The 23858-nt window shown below is 38.7% G+C and overlaps 1 protein-coding gene across 1 annotated transcript; it reads right to left on the reverse strand.

Moving 5' to 3' along the window:
* Nucleotides 1-1569: 1569 nt before the first annotated feature.
* Nucleotides 1570-22220, reverse strand: LOC122653452 (DNA ligase 1-like). Its single transcript, XM_043847275.1, has 9 exons — nt 22059-22220; nt 20399-20504; nt 10739-11031; nt 10423-10528; nt 9859-10212; nt 9689-9768; nt 9457-9581; nt 7634-7882; nt 1570-1855 (listed from the first exon to the last, which is right to left on the reverse strand). Exons 1-9 carry the CDS (start codon nt 22175-22177, stop codon nt 1833-1835), a joined length of 1455 nt encoding a protein of 484 aa, XP_043703210.1. The 5' UTR covers nt 22178-22220; the 3' UTR covers nt 1570-1832.
* Between the last annotated feature and the right edge of the window lie 1638 nt (nt 22221-23858).

Consider the following 23858-nt stretch of genomic DNA (forward strand, 5'->3'; position numbering starts at 1 on the left):
GTGCTTGAAAGGATAATGAGCCATTGATGCCAAGTCTCAGGATCTAATCACTCCACCTTGAGGGGAGGGGGTTAAAGGGAGTGGAAATAGCTGTGAGCAACCAAAAAAAAGAAAAGAAAAAGATGATGTGATAATTCCAACCATTAGATACAAATACATTTTGGATGCGCCCCCTCCTATTAAATTTCATCCATTCAACCTTGTATTTCTCCCTAAACTAGATTTTCAGATTTCCAAGCATTGTTTCAACACATGGCTAACTCCTTTAGCCCTAAATTTAACATGTGAGTAAAGGACTCTATGCCCTACTTCTCCATAAAATTTGAACCCCACTTAATTTGCCACATGGTAGAAATAAATCCGGTCCTATGTTGAGGCCTTAAGTAGGCTTCCATTAACTCTCTCGCACTAGTCAACCTAACCATGCACTGAATCGTTATCCCCTCTTATTCGCTGCCCCCTCTAATTCCTCACATGGGGACGGAAATGATCACCCTACCTCCTGCCCGAAAACACTACCCAAGGTGAGATCCACTCCCCCCCTATTAGAAGAATTGGAGGAATTGGAGGTGCCCGCGAATTGGAGGTGATAATTATTCATCATTCACCTTTGCAGGCTTCTATTAACTGTTGCACAAATCAACTTAAATTACTCACCTTTTCGTAATTGGCACACTTCAGTCTAGGCCTTATTATATCCAACCTCATAGTCCTCCCCCCCCCCCCCCCCCAAAAAAAAAAAATCTTTGATGTACTACTAATTCTAGTAGTTCTAGTACATCAGAGAATTCTTAATTGACTAGTTGCAAATAACCCAAGGGCTTTGAAACAAAAGATTATATCGGATCTACTTATCACTAATCCCGGCAATGCAAGAGAAGCCATCGATAAGCAGTTCAGGTAGCACTCAGATAAAGTGAACACATCCACAACAATCAAGTCATGTTAATCTACAAACCCATCTGATTTCTTCGTGTGAATGTAAAATGCTATGGAAATTGTCTGAACAAAGTCAAATTTATTTAAACAACACTAACCATTTAGAAAAAACAAAAAACACAAAAAGGCCCAAGCATGGTTGGTCAGTGTGAGATGGGCTGCCAAATTTCACTTTTTTTTTTTTTTCTTTGACATTCTTGGAAACCTTTTTCCTTCTTCCAAATAGGTGGGAAAGGAATACAGCAAGAAAACAAGAGTAAGATAACTGTTTGGTTGAAAGGGAAATTAAAGGATATAGAAATGAAATTTTCAAATATTAAAAAAAAAAAATTTGTAATCATTATTCAACATGATTGTATAAACTACTTAAAATTTTATATGTAACTTTTTTTAACTATTCAAATCCCCCCCCCCCCCAAGGGATTTAGATGCAAAGTAAATTGAATTTGAATAACCAAATATGGAATGATTTAGACGTAGTGATATAATCATGTAAGATAACGATTACCTAAGTTTCTTTTTCAAGTTTGAAAATTTTACTTCCCTTCCCTTTAATTTCCCTTGCAACCAAATGGAACTGTAAAGATGAGAATAACTGCAATGATATGAAACAACACTATACGCATAGTTAACCAAGCGATTCCCAATTTTCATTCATCATCAGAAGATTTCACACCACCAATGTACACATTCAAAAGGAATTTAAAATATGCATCTTACATTCTACTAGTAGGAACTTGCAAATTTAGCAGCTGCAGCCAAAAAGAACTACCTGACCCCAAAAAAAGATAATGTAGGGGAGAAGAAAAGAGAATATTCATTAGTGAAACAGAACCTAGAATCTCTGTTTGTCCAACTGTTGATTTAGAAGCTTGAACTTGGTTGATGCAGGGTCAGTCACTCTCGTCCTCAACATCTGACAGAGAGGGTAACAAGTGAGGAACAGTCAATTGAAGAGATCATTAAAAACATAACATGGAGAACACTCATGATAAATGTGCTAAAAAGTTTTATAAGATGAATCAAAATGCATGCAATTCATTCACTTGTATGTGTGTAAATAAAAAGCACAGACCCTAGAAAACAAATTATTCTGCAAAACCCACATGCAGAAGATAACTAAGAGAGCTTTAGCGTACGAAACATGTTGAGTAAAAGGGTGACACATCTGCTACGTCTCCAAACATCCAAGGGTCAAGAGACTTGGCAGCAGACAGCGGGGATCAAAATATACTAGTTAATGATATCTTCAAACATGGTGAAGATTGGTCAAATTACAGAAATTTTTTATATACTCAATGATGCGATCCTGGGTTCTAAAACCCTTAAATTTGGATTGCTATGGGCCCACAGATAACAAATAACTGAACTTTAAAAGGTGGCAATCTAGTAAATAAATGGAAATTAAAAACCCTATTTAGGAAGATTAACAAAACAGGGAAAGAATGGGCATTAAATTCAAGAGGGAAGGATGAAATTTGAAATTCAAAGAAGATGAAGTTTAATAGAAATAACTTCAGGAAATGAGTGGCTATTATAAAATTAAATCTCGAAAGTGGTGGAATGAATTATAAACAAATCAGAATAGGAGTGATTTTCTGAATAATTACTAGTAAGTCTGGCGTTATATGTAAATAACAAAGTTGTCCCCAACCTCACAATGGAAACAAAGCCAGCGGTAATCAGTTCCCTAAGTTATGCTATAACTTTTTAAAGCTCAACCAATCAAGAATGGAACATCAACAACAGTCACCCAGCACTAGTGGACAGAACTAGTCCATAAAATGTTGTTTTAATGGGGCTACAATGGTGCGATAAACAGTTGCAGGAAATTTCAGAAAAATAGAGCAGGTCATTAAAGCAGCAATAAATTAATGTAGAAACTGGTAAGTATAGTATAGATAGAATCTACTAAAGATTAATGCCAGAAGTATAGATGCCAAGTTTCAGACCTAACCGATAACTAAACAGAGAAGATACAAACAAAATAGCAACCAATAACTTGTTTCAGAAACAGGGGTACCGCCTATAGTCAGGAAAGAAAAAGGTGAGAAAAGAGAAGAACATGGGAGGAAGAGTGTATAGAGAGGACATACCTGATAGGGAGAATAGAGGATTAAGAAGTAGTGGAGGGAGATGATCAGACAAGCCAGAACTCACCAACCACGTATGCTTAACAGCAGTTTAAAAAACTTAGAAATCACATTCATTCTAATCTCTCTCTAAACTCAGTGCACTGCTTACAGACGTAAAGAAAAGAGAAAATAAAGTTACCTAATCAAACTCTAAAACTGAAATAGAAACTTTAATAACTAGGTAACTAGACAACTGCCCAATCCCTTGTGTGTATGACTGTATCCAACTTTCCTAACATAAAAATGTGGCAAAGATAATCCCACATCCCTAATATCATGTGACTGCATCACTCTAACTATTGGAGAAGTTAACAAAATATTATAGTTTTGGCCAGAACTGAAATCATAACTGAAAATTTAAAACCTTGGCAGGAGCAACCTAGAATGCATCTTCCTTATAATGCAGGAACCCTGACGGGAATCTGCTGTTTGTACTCCCAAGACCACATAAACTTGCAATGTTATGAACTATGTTACTTGGACACTTGCAAATTAAGAGTCACACCTGGGTTTGGCGCAAAATCCTCCTCCGCCCCACACCCCTTAGAGCTACCATCTCTAAGATCGCTGTATGGGGCATCTGGCTTGACCATTGGCACCCCTTAGGAATCCTCTATTCTACGGTTGGTGCCTGTACGTTGTACTCTTCTGGTATCCCTAAATTTGCCCATCTCCGCCATCATCTCCCATGGTTCCTGCCCCCCCCCCCCCTCCTCTTCTCAACCCCCTAGCCTCTCCCAAGTCTGGGCTTCCCTCCTACCCCTCCCAACCCCCAATCCCTCATTATCTGACATTCTCCTGGCTCCCCTCCCCAAATGGCCTTTTTAGCTTCCACTCAGCTTGGGACTTTGTTAGACTACACGCCCCCCCTCCCTTGGCATAACCTTTTTTGGTTTAAAGGTCACATCCCCCGTCTCATAGCTTCCCTGTCTGGAGAGCCCTCAACCTTTGCATCCCCACCCAATACTTTCTCTTTCACCGCCAGCTGCCTGTTTCCCCCTCCTTTATCTGTTGATGGAATGGTCTTAAGGACATCCACCAGCTTTTCTTCTCTTGCCCCTTTGCCTCTTCTGTTTGGAAGAAAGAATTGGAAACCTGTTGGCCCCATAGTAGAAGACCCCTACCCTTCTCTAGGGAGTGGTGTTGGATGGATATGACTATATTTGTGATACTGCAGGTAATCTTGTGTTTGGTGCTGTTATCTCTCACATCTTGATGGAGCGTAATCTTCGAAGATGGACCTCCAACTCTCGTTCTTTTGTTATGATTTGGAAAGCCATCTTCAATGTTAGCTCCAGACTTCACATGTTGCTTCACGGTTCTCCTGTAGATTCCCTAAGGAACAGGCGTATTGTTGTCTCCTGGGGTTTACCTGTTTCTCTTTTTCAGCCTCCTGACCCTTCTTCCTAGGGCCAGGGGTTATGTATAGCTCCCCCCCCCCTTTTTCCCCCTGTCTATTCCTCCCTCCTCACCCCACTTTTTCCCTTCCCCATTTCAGGGTTTTGGTAATGAATTATTTATTCACCCAAAAAAAAAAGTCACACCTGCATCCAAAACATGTAGACACAAACACCAAAAACCAACACAATTCCAACTGTTTATTGGGGAAAAGAGAGGGAGATCCAACTAAGGTGTCTACGTGCACCCACAAGAATAAGTTTTCACACACACACAAAAGAGAGACATTTGAAGAATTTAGCTAAAGCATCAGTGAACATATTGTAAGAAGCTAAAATCCTTAAACATATTGAACTATTTTGATATCTTCGATGATATTTGCAGAATTATTATGATTTTAAAATATTTAATAAATTAAGAGATATGGGTTACCCCCCCCCCTCCTCTTTCAAGAGGGATCGAGGAATCCTCATTACAGGATTCTTCCAACATACATATCACTGTTCATGTAAAGTACATAACAAGCAATTAGATCAGGAGTTAATGCCTATCTAATTACCCAAAGCTGGGAACCAGTAGTGATGAGGTATGGTGCTGAAAAAAATCAACATTAACAAACCTACAGAAAACAGAATCGCAGCGAACCAAAAAAATGACTAACAAACGCTACATCCGATGGAGATGAAACTAATATAGAATGGAGACCGTAATAGGGTGACTATGTGGTTAAAATATAAAAGGCAAGATGATGATTAGATTGGTAGAAACAAGCAAGGACAGAAAATAGAAACTAAAAATCCAGAATTAATATCTGAAAGGAAAACAGCAATAACTCACAATCAGTTGCTCGGATGAACAACAAACTTAAATTGGATGTAGAGAAGGAAGAGGGGAGAACATAATAGAATTTGGGAACCATCCAACCATTGGTTAGAGAGATATGATGTATGACGTTCTGTAACTCAGAATAGACATAACAGAAATTGAACGACAATAAACTTAAAGATAAAACCTGAAGAATATTATGAGAGGAACAAAAGCAAAGGTAGATAAAACAGTGAAACACAAAATAGAGATCAGAAATCACCCAAAATAGGTCTCGGTTGGATGAAGAGCTTGCTGGAAACCTCTGCAGCACAGTAACATATAAGAAGAGGAGAATAGGGAAAAAGAATAAAAACGGAAGAAGGGGATATGACCAAAGGCTTCGCCACCTATGACCTGCGGGAAGGGTTCACCTCCAGTCCCAAACCAAGGATTCACCATCTTGGGTTGCACTTGCTTCACCACAAGAGCTACTCTCAGCATCACCACCTAAGAGAAACATTCAATTGAACAATAGCCAAAATCTGTGGACAGCAGGCCCTTCTTATTTATTTATAATAGCCAATGGCCAGATTACAATAATAGAAATTCTCCTTGCTACTTGGCTCCCAAGCAAACACTAACAAGGAATCCTTCTAGAAAGGATCCTTAGCTATTACAAGGAATATAGAAACAAATAAAATAGAAACTAGGATGGAATCCTTCTAGAGGATCCATTGCTATTACATGCAAAATAGAAAGCAACAGAATAAGAAACTTCTACATAACATCTATTTTAATCACCAAGTAACTAATTACATGGAATTAGAAACTAAGAAAATAGAAACTAACTACTTAGTCTTTTATGGATCTTTATCCTCTCAAGTATGGTGCACTGCCCATTGCACCTTAAAGTGCATCCGATGGTGGGCAGTGCACCTATTTACCTTTAAAATCCACCAATTCACCTTTGGTCACTGTCAGATGGACTTTTGCGGTGCACTGGGCAGTACAGCACACTTGAGAGGATAAAAATTCATCTCATATAGGCCATAAATCCCTAATATTTGGGCTTATAGAATAGGCCCATTACAATAGAAAACTCAAAATTACTTAGCCCATGACCCATTTAACCCATTAGAGATTTGGGCTTAACTTCTTGAACCGTGGCTTCACCTTAACCCAAAAAACTGAATCAAACCCAAATTCGAAAATTCCTTTTCCAAGATGTGTGAACTGCATCAAATAGCCTACAAAAGATTTAGAACAGCATCTCTCAAGTCTCAATAACCCTCCAAAAGAGCAATATCAGCAACCTGGTCAAAGGATGATCAGATCACGTTGCAACTCCGATATCACAAGGACTATTAGGTGAGAGAACTGGCTTGCCAAAATTAGAAGTGAAATCAACGGTTAGATTGGGAGAAATCAAGAGGTTATAAAAATAGAAAATGACTAAAATAGAAACTTAGGATCAGAAACACCAGAAAAAAGAAAATAGCAGGACAGAATTAGAAACCAAGCCAATAAGGTGTGGTTGCAGGTCTTCTAGAAGGCTTGCGTGTAACCTCCCATTAGTAGCATTGATGGGACAGTCTTTGGGGTCTACTACAATAACATTTAGTAAAGAGAATAGTATTTAAGAAAGCAAACCAAAGAAGAAACAGTAGACTGAAAACAGATTCTGACCTTTAATGGAAGAAGGAAAAGAAGGTAGAAGAAGAAGGATATGAACTAGGCTTCCCGCCTAGAACTTAACTATCATCTCACCAGTCCAACTTGGTATCCACCAATGGCTTCACTGCATCTCACAACAAACAAGTTCTGAATCTCACAGAAATCAGCAAGCATAAGTTTAATAAATTTTCCAATTGGTTGGGGTAGTGTGATCCCCTACTGTTCATGTATAACTTAAATGAAATAAGCAAAAACAGGAACCCTATGTATGGTAAGGAGAATCCTTACAACTTAGTCTTCTTCAAGTTGAAACTATTCTAAAATTTTAACAAACTAGAAACTTGAGGCTGAAATGTGACACTTGTCCAGCCTTCTAGAAATACTACTAAAATAAAGAATACAACTTACTAAAAAAGAAGCTAACACCAATCCCGTAGAAGACTCAAACCCCTAATAATTGGGCTTATAGAATTGGCCCATAACAATAGAAAACCCAAAAATACTAATCTCATGGCCCATATAACCCATTGGACACTCAAAATTAAACATATTGGTCCATTCTTGGTTCAGTCCAATGGTCTGGTTTGCTGCTGGCTTTCTTGTTGTTCTTAAGTGTGTCGAGAGTCCTCTAACTGAAGCACGAAGTATAAAGAAATACCAACAAGTTCACATGAACTAACCTTCATCAAGTCCTTCACTTGTTCCTTCACTACTGCTGTCATCTTCATCATCATCATCTTCTTCATCATCATCAATGCCCTCATTATCATTTTTCTTGTCATCCTTGCCATCACTTTCAACTGATATTTTAGGCTTTGGAGCTATATAAAAGGCAGTTGACCTGCGGCGAGAGCTAGAGACAATGTTGCTCATGTCAATGCCTTCAAGTTCTTTTTCTCTTTCCTTTTTTTTCTTAACTGCCTTGATTTCTGAAACAGAAATGAAGTGTCATGTCATTAATGCTGGCATGGATCAGTAAATCTACACTAGAATTTTTTTGGCTGACTTCTACTCCATCAGAATGGCAAAATTGAATGTGGTAAGCGAAATAAGTTCGAAAACGAAGGTAATTAAGAAACTTTAAATTTCCATTTTTTTTTCCCTGAGGAAATAATTTATTTGGAGAGTCAAAATGGCATGAATATAAAAACAGAAAGAAAGATACTACTGGACAAGACAAGTAGGTAACTGTCCCGCTTATGACCACTTCCCAGCCACTACACTTCTAGCAAACAAATGTAGATGTAAAAGAAATCGTCTAAGTTCGAAAACCAGACTCAGTTATGAATTTCATTTCTGACCTTGGTCTGCTACCATGAATGATATTTGATGTTCCATGACACAACGACAAAATTCATGTAGTTGAAGTATCTCAGATTTTGATGTTAAGATACCAGGAAGGACAAAACCTAAATTCCCTAATAGACATAACAAAGGCAATCAGACTCAGTTTGGCATAAGAGACCACCTGGCAGGTTAAATTACACCATTCGGGTAACTATTTCCCACATCTCAATAGAAATCAAACCCCTTGGTTGACGCAATTCCATGATGTCCAATAGCTATACATTAAGCTAACATATTTAATCAGGGCCCCGGCTGGTTGTTGGACTCTCACAAACCAAACTGACCTAAAAAATGCCAAAAAAAGAATCAACAAATGTAAGTGTTTCTTGATTGAATTTGTGAGTGAAAAAAAAAATCCCGCTTTATTCCTGAAAGATTCAGGATCCTACCTTACGGTTTGAGAAATAATAGATGGGGTCCATTTTGTTGGAGGCCAGAAAATTATGATATTTAAAACTGAAAAACAAAGCTACACAATACCATCCATACAGTAATCTAACTGCTATGAAGCAAACTTTATAATAGCAGTCCAATATTAACATTTATGCAAAAAGGCTTTTATGCAGCCCAAAAAGGGCTTCCTGCTCGCTCCTCTCTCATTGTGTCGTATGTACAAATGATTGGACTATTCTGACCGTTGGAGGGAGATGAATTGGTCTGGATTATCTAGGTGTCAAACATCATACTCAAATTCCATCAAACACCACCACCCATGTATGTCCATGCATCCCTGCATATGTCACATGCAAGTGTCCTGGTACTTGGTCATTACTGTGCACTCTCCCAATTATAGGATTTTCCAAAGCTCTATTTTGCCAGTTGGCAAACTCCATTTAGGTTGAAATTTGATATGCGAGCAGGGGTCCATAGGTCTATCCGTCCACACAATTTGGACCCCATATCGGCGGCCACGTGGCAGATATTTGGACCGCTCAGGAAGCCCTTCCCAGGTGGGCTACACAGGAACCAAGAGCTCAAAATTTTTGGATCAAAGAAATCAAAAAAAAAAATCTGATAATTTTTTTGGAGGGGGATAATACTGCAAGAGAGGTTGTTTAGTCATTTAAAATGACAAAAAATATCCTCGAAAAGCATCTCCTCTAGACTATAAAAATATTCAACCAGAATATTAGGACGTATCTTTGGCACTACTGACCTTTTTCAGACGGATTTGTGGACAACCCTTCTCTCCCAAGAATATCCTCCAATTCCTTTATAAGGTAGGACTCACGTTTATTCTCAGGAGCCTGTTTGACTTTCTTATACACTGCTGGGGTAACACTGCAAATTGACAAAGAGGGCAGTAACTGATTCATAACATTAGCATTACAGAATGACAGAGGTGATTAATAATATGATAGGAGAAGTTAGGTAGGAGAATGAAATACCTCATCCCACATGCTTTGATTATTGATTTTAAATGCTCTACTTGTTTCCCATATGCATGAGTTGAAACTTCCTTCTTTTTCTGCATTCAACAAGAAGAATTGATATGAATTACTTTTCATTAGATCAATATTTTAAAGGATTGTTCTTCAACGCAATAATACAGTATGACCTTGACCGGCTCATCAGCAGAGGACTGAGATTGATCATTTTCGGAGAGGTTTCCATCTTTTTCATCACTACTTTCCTCTGATGTAGGCTCCACAGGCTTTTTCCTTTTGTTGCTAGACGATTTAGTTTCTGGTGGAGGCCTTTTGCGGCCCTTTACCTCTTCCGAATTCCCTGACTTTCCTTTTGGAGTTATTTTCTTTTTTGGCCTTATGTCGTCGTCTTCAAGATCCTCATCAGAAGAATCAGAACTTCTAGCTCTGCTAACCTTTTTAGACACCTTATTTAGAAATTCTTTGTTTTGGGATTTTTTCTTAATCCCATTTGAGGATTGAGCAACTTCAGAACCATGCAGTACCTGAGAAATGAAAGAGTAAATAATCATAAAGCTGGCATCTCTTGGTGAGGGATAGGGAGGGGGGAAGGTACCAGCCCGGAGACTCGAACTCGAGACCTCCTGGTGAGCATGGTCATGAAGCGCACCACGGCTCACCAACTGCACCAGGCAGCTGTTGTTAAGGTGGCATCTCAGTGCTTCTATCAGGACGTATAAACAAAATACACATACCTCATCTAATTGAACACTTATCAATTTTTTATAGGAATCAAGAGCATATTTATCAAATCCAAGATCTTCTTCCAACAGTCTACGAGCTACAAACAAAGTAACTTTCCTGAAATAAAGTGACAAGTGATTACTTACAAGAAGTACATCATGTAAAAGGAACAAATAAATGTGACTCCTAATCATGTAGGACTTTGTCAAGTTAACCATAAACTCAAAATTTATAGTTGAATGAATGAGTTCATAGATGTTGCAGTAAAAAAAGAAGCAAAAATTATAGTGAGAATGATAATCCAATCAAAGATATGAAGAAGTATACTCAGAATTTGCTCTAAAATAAGCAGCTCTTTTTTCAATAGCCTTTTTTATTACGCCTTCACTTGGAACTTTTTCCAATTCAGCACTTTGAGTATCCTCATGTTGCTTTTCTACTTTCAAGAGGCCTAAAACTGGAGATTCTTCCTTCTTCTCATCTATAGAATTAAGTTCAGCCTCTTTCTTAGGTTGAAAACCTTCAAGCGACTTTGTTGTACTTTTTTCATCAGAATGAACAACTTCTTCCACATTCTCCCCAGAAGTCTTTGAATTCTCATCATCCGGACCATCAAAGCACTGTATGCATTCAAGAACATTAAATTTATCATGGTTGTTTATTCTCTCCATAATGAAAGGAAATATTCACAAGGAAAACAATGGTTTCCCATTATAACACATAAAATTAAGAAGTAGCAAGGTACCAAATAGTCAAGATGGTCCAAATGGAGAAAATCATAAAGCCCCAAAAATGACGAGATCTGAGCAACATTAATGTGAACCCCAAATAGTATTCAACAACAAGCACTATAACCAAAAAAAAATAGCAGCCAAAATATTGCACCTCCTCTCCCGCAAGACTGTCCCTTGGAGAAAAACTCAACTTTTAGGGGTAGGATGTTAAAGTATTAAAAGCCTCCCTGTTTTCCAAAACTGTCCTTCCATTATTTAAAAAAATGCTTGCCAAATTGAAAATGCAAAACGGTAATAAATGCAAGGGTTAATGTGGTAATCCCTCTAAAAATTTATTACCTAGTTCTTGTGATGAAAAAACAATTTGGGACAACGAAAAAAGGAAAGGAGTATTGTTTTTATGAATTATGCGAGGGAGGGCGTATCCACACTAAAATATTGCACAGCTTCGAATTTGAACAAGCACGCAACCGAAATAGAATTCCATCATATCATGGGTGAATGCATTCTCTAAAACCCATAAACTCTTACTGTGTAGGTGTTCTCTACTATGAGCCATGAAGTTGTTGAAAGGTATCAATTATTAAACAAACAAATAAATGTGGATAAATGAGAAAAGACCATGTTATCTAATATGGTTACAAATAGGTATTCTGTGGGAAGAAAATTACTAGAATGATATTCCACTTTTCATTATCTCACTTTACACTATGAAAACCACAAAAAAATTAACTTAGAGTAGTTAGTACCATAAAGTGTTCCTGAAATAGCTCTCCACTGCTATTTCTGACTTCTAGTAATACTACCCCATAGGCATTCTATAATACTTCTACACTATATAATTTCTTTCTGTCCTCTTTTTCTACTATTCCTTTAATAGGAACACAAAGAGTAGGTTCGATAATTGTATAATGAAAGCATAGTTGTCAAGGCGTCGCCTAGGCATCCGGGCAGAACATCAGGGCCAAGAGGTGTGTGCCTTCTTTAAATATTTTGTTTGCTTTTATTCCATTTCTGACAATTCTATGTGCTTGTGTACATAGATCTCATACATGGTACCACATGGAATCATGTCAAGAGAGAGAGAGGGAACAAAAGAGGCTGAGAGATCACAAAACTTATTTGTTGTAACAAGCTGAGCATGGTTGATGTATATGCTCCAGCTTGAGGGGGAGTGTTGAGAATTCTAGGGGTAGTTTTGTCTTTCCAATTCTTTTTAGTTTATTCCTTCGTTTGTAAGGCTGCACTTTGTACAGGGGTATTTTTGTCCCCCTGTACTTTGTGACTTAATTATATATACAAGAGGGAGGAGCATGTGGTAATACACAAGTTCTTTCCGCAGGCTGCCTCCCACAGCTTTGGCAGTCTTCTCTCCTCTCTTCTCTTCTCTTCTTCTCTCTCTTTCTCTTCTCTTCACTTTGGTTTGATTGCAGGAACTTGATTTCGTAACAAAACTAAAAGACATTATTTCCCCAAATAACATAAATTCCTAAAATCCTACTAGATCCAAAAACTCAAACTGGACCCGGTTCATCTCCATTTGGATACCCAAATGGATTTGGGTCGGTCCAAGATAGTGCACCTACATCAATTCCCCTAGTGTTGAGAAAAACTCGCCCACGAGTTTTGTAAAACGAGAGAATCAACACCACTCAATCAATATCCACAAATATCAACTTTGATGGGGGCGATGATCCAGCGCATCTCATGATCAACTGTCATGATCTTCTAATAGTCGTTAACAAACGACATCTCTTCGATGGAAATTTGATCGTTGGGTTTCATAAATGAAATCGGATTGTCGATCAATTCTTCAATTACAACCTTGATCGGACCGTTAGCTTGATCGTCACGTTTGTTGGCCACCTCTGATCCATCTTCTGAAGATTCTATCATGTTTAACACCTAAACATAGTAGCGGTTATTATTATTGGCAAGCTCCCGACAACCTATCTTTAAATCAAGAAGCCTTGTATGGAGATTACAAAGTTCTGTTTGCAATTTATAAAAACCATCTCTAATCGAAAGGAGTAAATCGTAACGATCAACCTCCATAATGTAGCCAGGTTCCATACTTCCATCGTTCCTTGAAAGCTAGAATCAATACCAACTCCATCTTTCATCTTGTTGCTCCTGATGGTTCTCCGGTTACTAGAGTAAAAGACATTAAGGATACGGCTGTAGATTATTTCAAGGATCTCTTCAGTGACCCTTTGGTTGATCATGGTCCGATTCCAAACAATTTGCTTAACAAATTCATCCCAAGTGAACTTCTTGAGTCTCTTCAGTCCATTCCAAATGAGGCAGAAATTGTTACAGCTATTCACTCTCTCAAGTTGAACCGGGCACCTGGGCCGGATGGTTTTAGTATGGATTTCTTTTTAGCTTCTTGGGGTATTATCAAGGAAGACCTCATCAAGGCTATCAGAAGTTTCTTCCTAAATCCAAGTCAGATCAGGAGTGAATCACACTTTTCTTTGTCTTATTCCCAAGAAGGAGGGAGCTTCAGTGATGTCAGACTTCAGGCCTATTGCCCTTTGCAACCTGTTATACAAGTTCATTGCCAAAATCCTCGCTTTCAAACTCAAGACTCTTGGGGATCTTCTTGTCAATGAAAATCAATCTGCCTTCGTTCCAGGTAGAAATATCTATGATAACATTTTACTTTGCAATGAGATTGTTAGAGGATTTGACAGGAAGAACCATTCCCCAACTGCCCTTATGAAGATTGACATCCACAAAGCTTTTGATTCATCACGATGGGATTTTATTGACAAGGTGATGGTAAAGATGGGATTCCCTCCAGCCTTCATTCATTGGATCCACTGCTGCATATCTTCTCCCCGGTTCTCAGTTCTAGTAAATGGTAGCCCAGTAGGTTATTTTACTTCTTCGGTTGGTATTCGCTAAGGCTGTCCCCTCTCTCCTTACATCTTTACCTTGGCTCAGGAAGTTTTATCTTGGGACATCCAAATCTGCACTGATCAGTAGCTCATTTCTCCCATCATCAAGTGCAAAGCCCTCAAGCTCTCCCATTTGGCTTTCGCGGATGACCTTATGATTTTCTCCAAGGCTTCCATTAGTTCCTTTGAGTCTATTATGTACTGCCTACAGCATTTCCAAGACTTTTGAGGTCTTCGGATCAACCCAACAAAGTCCCTTCTTTTTTTAGTTAGGGTCACTGAAATGGAAAAAGATGCTTCGATGGAAAAATGTGGGTTCCCTATTGGTCATCTTCCGGTTAAATACTTGGGATTACCTTTGATCCCAGCTAGGCTTTTTGCTCATCATTGCACTCCAATGCTGGATCTCATCAGGAAACGGCTTCAACTTTGGAAAGGCAAGCTTCTCTCCTTTGCAGGGCGCTTGGTTCTCATCAAATCAGTTCTCCAATCTTCCTACATTTACTGGTCTGGGATTTATGGGCTTCCTCACTCCACCATCAAGTCTTTGGAATCCCTTATGTCTTCCTTCCTATGGAAAGGCTCTGATTCTTCAAGATTTCTTCACCCCATTAGTTGGGCTTCAGTTTGTCTTCCGTTGGAGGAAGGAGGTTTGGGTATTAGAAGAATTAAGGAAGTGAACTCAGCTGGCATTATCAATCTGATTTGGAAGATTGCTTCTAGAAAAAGGAGTATTTGGGTTGATTGGATTTACTCAGGGCTTCTTTGCTCCGACTCAATTTGGACAGTCTCGGCCTCATTAATGCTTCTTGGGTTTGGCGCAAGATCCTTTCTACCCGCACAGTTGTTCTTGGAGTTATCCACACTTGCATTGGTGATGGGAACTCCACTTCTCTATGGCTTGATCATTGGCACCCAATGGGAATTCTTCTTCATCGGGTCAGCTCTAGAACTATCTATGGCTCTGGGCTTACTTGAAGTTCTTTGGTGGCTGATATTCTCGATCCGACTGGCTGGGCTCCCGCGTCATCCTCCAGCCCTATGCTTAATAATATTTTGAATATCTTGCCTTCTATTACTAGGAGACCCCACAATAGAGGAGATTGTGTTACTTGGCTGCCGAATTCTTCGGGCTCCTTTAACTCTAAAGTTGCTTGGGATCACATTCGTACTCGTCGTTCGTTAGCCCCTTGGAGGAAACTTGTTTGGTTCAAGCACCATATCCCCCGTCATTGCTTTACGGCATGGAGAGTTTTATCTAATTGCCTTCCAACGCAATCTTTCCTTCGGCATCGGCATATTGCAGTCTCCCCCAGCTGTGGTCTTTGTTGGAATGCGGTTGAGGACTCCAACCACCTTTTCTTTGCTTGCCCTTTCTCCTCCTCTATATGGAAAGGCATCCTTGCAAAATGCTGGCCAAGAAATCGTAGGATTCTTCCTTTTGACAGAGAATGGGTTTGGGTTGATATGACTTTTGGTGGCCACTCCCTCTACGACACGGTTGGAAAGTTGGCTTTTTGTGCAGCCATCAATCATATTTGGATGGAACGCAATATCCGGAAATGGACTACCAAATCTCGTTCTCATCAGCAGATTTGGGATTCCATTTCTTTTGAAATTAAGGCTAAACTTAGTTCAGTTGTTCCCTCAACTTGTATTGATACCCCAAGGAATAGGCTTATTGTTGTGTCCTGGGGTCTTTCCTCTATGTCTCTTCGAGCATCTGACTCCCCTATTTGAGTCTAATGGCTCTTTTGCTTTTCTGTTTTTTCTTCTCCTCTCCCTCCTAATTTGAGGGTTGCTGTATTCTCTTTCTCCTCTTTGGTAATGAATCTTTTATTCACCCAAAAAAAATGTAGCCAGGTTCGGCTTTGCTGTAAATAAATAGAATCTCTAAGGACTATTGGGACATCAAAATAAGGTTAAGAATTAAAGATGGAGGGCAAACTAGGAACTGAGGCAAAAATAAGGATAAAGTGGAATAAAGAGGTGTTAGAAGGGTATACTGGGAAGCGTAATGTAGAAAACACAAGGGAATAAAAATTTGAAAGAATAACGTAGCTGGGGAGGGATAAACTTGGGGGCAGGGGGTACTATGGGAAATAACAAAAATTCAGAGTTAAGTGAGTTGGGAAAAGGGTAGGGGATAATTATGGAAAAAAAATTGAACTAAAAGTAGGCTATGACAAGAGTTAAGGGGCGGAGGGCAATATAGGAAATATGGGTTTTAAAGAGTAGTGGGTTTTGGGGTTACCGATTGCAGTCTCCTACTTGGCGTCTGCTACTCCAGAGAGGAGAAACAACCTCCGGGGTATGTTGCTCAAGAGGAGAATGCATCCAAGGTATGCCGCCCTCACAAGGCCATATATGGGCTGAAACAGTCTCCCCATGCCCGGTTTGACAGATTTAGTAAAGTTACTTGTGGTTATGGGCTCACTCAATGCTTCTCTGATCACTCTGTGTTTGTTCATCGTTGGGGGACAAGTTCATCATCCTAGTTGTGTACTCTGATGATATCATAATTTTTGGTAATGACTCTTTTAGCATTGAAGAAGTCAAGGCATATCTCCATCGGCATTTTCAGATGGACATAGAGTGCTCAAGTATTTTTTATGGATTGAAGTCATTTGTTGCAAGAATGGTGTCAATTTGTCTCAAAGGAAATATGGTTTAGATATTCTATATGAGAATAGTATGTTGGGCTGTAAGCTTATTGATAACCCTATGGATCTGAATCTAAGACTTGGGGTGTGTGTGATGACAAAGAGTTTGTGGATAAAATATAAATATCAGTATAGAGGACTAGTTGGGAAACTTATTTAACTGTTACCCACCCTAATATTTCCTTGCCGTTGGAGTCATTAGTCAGTTTATGGAGAGTCCTAAACATGCTCACAAGGATGTTGCTAGTCTCATTCTAAGAAATCTTAAAGGTGCTCCTGGCAAAGGTCTTATTTATTGTCATCATGGTCACAAGGATATTATGGGTTACTCAAATGCTGATTGGGATAGTGCTGCCAACAATTGGAGATTTAATGGTGGTAATCTTGTGTCTTGGAGGGGTAAGATGTAGACCATTGCAGCACGGTCTGATTCATCACCAACAGAGGCTTATTTTAATGGGAATAAGTCTAGGGTTGCGTTATATACATGTTGAGCCTTTGATCCCATGGGTTTTCAATGTAATAGGTCACTTTTATGGACCTAAATTATGGGTAATAGGGTTGCATACAGGATTAGGTGTTTTAATTCCTTAGTTTTAGTGATCATGTGACTTGGTTAAGTGGTCATGTGACACAACATGTAAGTTGGACGGATTAGGACTCTATAAGTCCAGCCCTGTTTTGAGCCTATTTCCTTCAGTATTTCAGTTTCCTAGTCAGTTTAGGTTACCTAATAGGTTAAGTATTGGGTTAGGCCTTTCCTTTTTAGTGTAGGAGTCTATTTTTGAATCTTTTATATAAGGTTGTAAGGGATGCAAACATTGGACACGAATTTTGATTAATGAAAAGCTTTTTGCTGCTCTTCTTCTCCATTGAAGATTTTTGTCTTATGTTTGATCAAGGCTAAAGGAATCGGTGTTTGATCCAATTGACACCTTGCGGTGGTGGGAAGCCCAGGTGGATCGTTTGAAGGAGTCGGTGTTTGATTCGATTGACACCTTGTGGTGGGAAGCCCGGGTTGTTCAATTTGGTTACTTGTTTTCTCCATTGCTGTTACATTCAAGTTCTGGTTCAAGTTCTGATTTTTTCAAGGATCTTCATTCAAACAAGCTGCTGTCCAAGTAACAACTAACAAGTAAGTTTGAATCATCCCAAACCCTAGCCTTTCTTCTTCTAATACTCTAAACATCCAAACCCTAGAATCCCCTCCATCTTTTAACCTTTTTCCACATTCCACTCACTGCATCAATCCAGCCATAGAAACAGCCCCATAATTGGATCGAGCTCTCCCCTCACCCTATAGGAAACTCGATCCAATTTGCAGCCCATTCTAACCAATCAAACTCTAAAACATCCACATAGTCTCCTTGTCAAAACCCTAACCCTAAGCACATTAATCACCATAAAACCTTGCTGCCGAACCTGTTACAGCCCCTGGTTTTGAGTTTTTCTTAACGTAACCTGCATTGGAAGACTCATACCTAACCCCTAACCCTAATTGGCCTATTTCACCTATTTTAACCCTAGCCGATCACCTTTAGAAGCAGATCCTGGTTTTGGCTTCTAGTTGGATTACATCCAATCTAGAACTACATTACGGTCGAGTGCTAAAACTAAGTATAGAGCTTTGGCCCATACTGCAGTTGAGTTGATGTAGTTGAGATCACTCATACAGAAATTGGGTTCTCCGTCACTAAACCTATGAATATGTATTGCGATAATCAAGCTACAATTTATATTGCCAGTAACCCAGTTTTCCATGAGCAGACTAAGCATATTGAGGTGGATTGTCAATTTGTGAGAAATGCGGTGATGCAAAAGTTGATCTTCCCTCCGTTTGATAACTCTGCTAATCAACTTGGAGATATGTTCACGAAGCCTCTGTTTCGGCCTGCGTTTCTTGATGGTTGTTCCAAGCTGGGCATGGGAGATATATATGCTCCAGCTTGAGGGGGAGTGTTCAGTGTGTATCGACTTGGGGTGTATGGAGATCCATGGACCTTGTAGCGTAGGATTGTTTATGTTTTATCTTTATCTTTCCTATTGTAATTAGACTTTAAGTTTAGCTAAAAAGAGTTTTATTTCTAGTATGTAATAGGTCTTTGACTCTCAGTAGTTAACTACTAAGAGTCTATTCAAATTAATATATAAGTGTGGCTGGTGCGATAGATTGTAGTTAACAACTAAGAGTTTATTCAGTGATTAAATTATTTATAGCATGTAATTGGTCTTTTTCCTCTTCTTCTCCTTTCTCTGTTTCTGATCACAGGATGTGGTATCATTACAAGTTTCATAATTCATGTCCTATATTCTTTATTATGTGATCCTATTAAGTGCTAGTCTCTTGCAGGATTTTTTGGGCTCGGATTAGTCTACATTAATTGGTATCAGAGCCAAAGAGAGTACACCTAAGAACAACAACTACTTTGAACAGAAGGTGAAGCCGGAAGTTGCTAACTTTGCTGGACAGATGGATCTACAGTTGTTCCTTGATTGGTTGTCTTCTCTAGAGGAATAGTTTGATTGGTAACAAGGAGAAAAAACTTAGATTTGTCCGTACGTGATTGGCTGGTCATGCTAAAGAATGGCGGGAGATCCAGTGAAGCTTAGAGTTAGAAGACATGAGCCTAAGACCCTTGGGAAGAGATGAAACAAGAGATACAGAATAAATACCTACCAGAGACTATCAAGAAGAACTTCTACTCGACAAGATTACTACCAAAAAAACTTTCAGAGTAGAATTTAGAGCAACCATCTATAAAGTTATGGGATTGATAGGTTTCAAATAAGAAACAATATGATAAGTCGATCTCGGGAAACAGATATCAAAGAAGTACAATTAGTCACTCAATTGGGCAAGCTCCAAACAGACCAAACCACTTAAAACCAGCAGTAGCAATAGTGACTTCATTACCGACCATGAGTCGCCAAACAGAAGAATATGGAGAAACAAATCTCACCCCTCGCCCCCTCTATTCTCAATTTTCAAAAACAAACTAAAAATCCAAACACGTAGAAAACCTTGTTGTATCTCCAGCTCCATCCTATAGATAATAGGTATCCTGAACTACCAAAATTAAAACTAAGCACCACTAGATCTAGAATGGGAAGACAAATATGGCTTACACAAAGGTGCAGAGAACTCCAATACTACTGCGAGTCACTTAAATTGGTTTAGCTTTATAGTAAGAGAGTTGAAAAGGGGGGATTAAATATTGTAATTCTGCTTCACTTAAAACATGTCACTGAAAGCTTAAAAACAAAATAAATTAAAAAATACACAGATATTTGACAGTTTCAAGAATAATCATTGTCCGATATCTAATATCCCTATTTATTGTCAGTGACAAATGTCTATGCCATTATAATGTCTTTGATAAGGTACAAGTGTTTTGTATTTTTTTGTGTAATATGTTGTTATATCTATTAAATTAGTTACAGGAAGACTTGCCTCGAAAATCAATTAGCACCTACAGTTCATAAATGCTTGCTATAATTATTCATGATACACAATTATGCATCACCCCATCACGGGGAGAGGGGGAAGAAAAAGAAAACAAAATATTGATAATGTTGAAATGCACCACGTATAGGAAGTACAATCTTCACGGACGATGATGCCTCTATAAGCATATTCCATGAGTGTTCACCCTTAAATTCACAATGAGCTTTCAAACGAAAGAGTACCTCTTCCAAACATTGTTTGATGAATCTTTTATGGACATCCAACGCAAATTTGTCCAACTTCAGGTCTTTTTCTAGTAATCTTCGAACACCCTCTAAAGTCAATGAACTGTCAAAAGAAAGCAAAAAGGTGTAAAATCATCAGTTTCATTCATATACTCTCTAAATCATGAGTATGGGTGTCAATTTAGGAACGAAACAATTTAACTGGACTGGGACCAAGATTAAAACCAGAACCAACTAGACCAATTACTAACTGTTCAGATTTCGGTCCTAGACAATAGGATTATATGTATTTTGGAGAATAACCAGTTAGGACCAGTTATTAATTAGTCACTCAATATACACTCTCTTGGGCTAAGCACACTCATGTCACAATGGTCTATTAAGTCCCCCAGCCTTACATTCCTTGGGTTTTTATCTAACGTTACCATAGATTGAAAATGTGCTAAAAAATCACTCACTTTTGATCTTGGTGCCAGTATAAAGTATCGGTATTGGTCGACATATCAAGAGGATGATTTTAAGAGACATCTCGAAAATGTATCGGATAGATGCAAGACACGCTAAAGATACACAGGGATATGCTTGGAACACATGCTAAATACTGTAATACACTATAAATAAAGTAGGAATTAGGAACGAACATAGGACGTTAGGTTTTCGGACCAAATATAGTGTGCATGTACCACTCATAGTTACCAAAACTACTACCACTTCTTCTAACCACGTACAACAACTTAACATAGTTACCATAATTCCCATAACTCCTACCCGCATATAACAACTGATCTCATAATGACACCTCATACATTCAACGCCTAACCTCATGTATATTGTGCATGTAACACATATGTTCCAGAAGGTGTTCGGTTGCTGATCAAAAGGAACAAACAGTGCATAAACTGGTGTCAGTTTTATTGTTCTACTTCCATACGATCTTATCTAGTAAGGATTCTGATTCTGTTGCCAGGACCGAACCAGGACCTCATCAACAGTCCCCTGCTCACATATCGATTTCAGCCCAAACGGATTTTGGCAAGTGGCAAAACAAAGCTTTAAACAATTAGGATTTTGGCAACCTCTTACAACTCCACCAGCGTAAAAACCTAATCATATGTGGGTCTACACAAACCCATACGACTGAGAGGATACTAAGTCCAATTGTTTTGTAAAACCATTCCTTGAAACCCGTCAACCATAATGAGTAATAATAAATTTATTACAAGCCCACACCCATTTTTCTTATAACCTCACCAGAATAACCAAGATTCTTTCTTCTAGACAACCCAAAACTCAGGAACTGAACTACAACAAGAAGTACAGCCCAGGTGAAAGCTAATCCAACAGTCATCTCAAATGGATTGTCTTCACTTTACTCCTAAAGGCTCTCGAATTCAATTATTCAAGTACCAGGTGTACTTCAAACACTACTCAGGATTCCTACACTACATACAAGCCCTGAATTCTAATGCTACTACGCTCTGTCTATATTCAGAATCAAAGATTTGGAACACAACCAGCATATAAGGAAGAAAAGTACAACTAAATTAATTGAAGTTTTAAAATGGTCCAACATGAGATCACTTAGAGAGACCTTTGAGATTCTGAAAGCATACCAAAAAAAAAAATTAAAAGGAAGGAGACCATGGACACTACTCACTCGGCTTGAGCCTTGAAATGACCTACGCGTGCACGCATAGCGTTTCTTATCGCCGCTTCCATGTCCGAAGCCTTCTCCGTCTCTTTGTCTAGTACCTCGCCATCTTGCGCCTGCTCCATTTCTCTCTCTCTCTCTCTCTCTCTCTCTCTCTCTCTCTCTCTCTCCCTGAGACCCGAACAGTGTAAGCGCTCCGAAGTCCAAAACAACCGCACTAAACCCTTGGAAGACGAAGGAATACAAGGTTTTTTCGTTTTACCGGTTGGGGTTGGGGAAAACTTCTTTAGCCATATTTGAACTCGAGAAACTGACCAGAAAGAAAAGAAAATTATAATAAGACAAAACTAACGAGAAAAAAAAAGAGCAAATTACATGCACCCTGGTGTTTGAAATAATAATATATAACCCCTTCCCCATTAGTTTCACCTTTTACAAATAACCCCTTGATGGCTTATGGTGTTTGTAAATTGTTTGTTTTGAAAGTTAAAAAGACAGTTTTACCCTTTATACTTCAGTGAGTTAATTTAAGATCAGTTTTACCCTTATTTACCTTCTTCCCCTCCAAAACGAAAAGATCCTTAAATTGATTTAGGGTTTTGCCTACACTCCATCTCTAGCGAACATCCCCTGGCCCAGCCACCCTCCGACGAAGGTTAGTCCCACCACTAGAGATTGAACTAGGAGTGGTGAAACCCCTTTAAAACCATAGATGGTTAAACGCCTTTAAAACTAAAACTTCTGCTCAACCTACACAAACCAATGCTTGGCTGATGATGTAATTGATTTCTATCTTCAACGGCATTTGGATCCAATCTACACGAAGACTCAACATTAATTAAACTAGCATGAACTACATGGTAAGGGGAAAGAGAGAATATAAGATTGTGATTCCAAAACCATAAAGAGTTAACTAATTTTAAATTTTTGGAGAAGGAAGTGTGAGGATGAACTGTTGGGGCGATACAAAATCTCAAAATATAGAATCCATGCATGAGTCTAGGTAGAGATATGTGAACCATCCCAAACATGTCTTTGAGAGCTAGTCGTCAGTTTCAATCCGCTCAAGCCGAATCGGGGTCTTGGTTAGTGGAAATCCTTCATCAAAGTGATCAAGGTAGTAGATGTAAGATCGAGGAGGATTCGAACCACTATAATCTTCACGTCAAACACTTGATAAGAAATATCATGTCACTCTATATGATATTTCATTACTATTTGATTGTGTTTGCTATTGTGTGATTATGGTTTTGTGTTTTATTTTATTATATTTTTTACAATCCAATTCACCCCCCTTTGGGTTGCATTCGATCCTACAAGGTGATTTTTTGTGGTAAAAAGCCTAACCCACATATCATTCTTCATAATGTTTCACGGTGGATCTCTAATCTCTATTTGACTTCTATAGATTGTGATTGTCCTCCTGAATTTTCAATTGACTTTTTGAACACCATTGACATACCATCGATGGAATATTCAATGCTTATTTCAGATTGCAACTTTGATGGTTTAAGCCAATTAGTAGGTGTGCCAATCTTATTGTGCACAAGAGTAAATTTATATTATTAGATCTTAACTTTGCCGAAGCCAGAGGGCTCCTCCAAGGGTTCGAAATTTGCTAGAAAATGGGCTTTAGATTAATGAGAGTTTGAACTTCTTCAAAACAGTTAACGAGTAACTCCCAGAGAAGGATTAGGTGGTGTGGCCACGGGGAGTATTTTCCTCTTCTTTTAGACTTATATAATATGTGTATAAAAAGGGAGAATGTTCTCTGTGCCACATAGTAGGCTGTGCCTAGGCACATGG

Source organism: Telopea speciosissima, chromosome 3 (assembly GCF_018873765.1).
Source record: "Telopea speciosissima isolate NSW1024214 ecotype Mountain lineage chromosome 3, Tspe_v1, whole genome shotgun sequence".
Classification (NCBI taxonomy): Eukaryota; Viridiplantae; Streptophyta; class Magnoliopsida; order Proteales; family Proteaceae; genus Telopea; species Telopea speciosissima.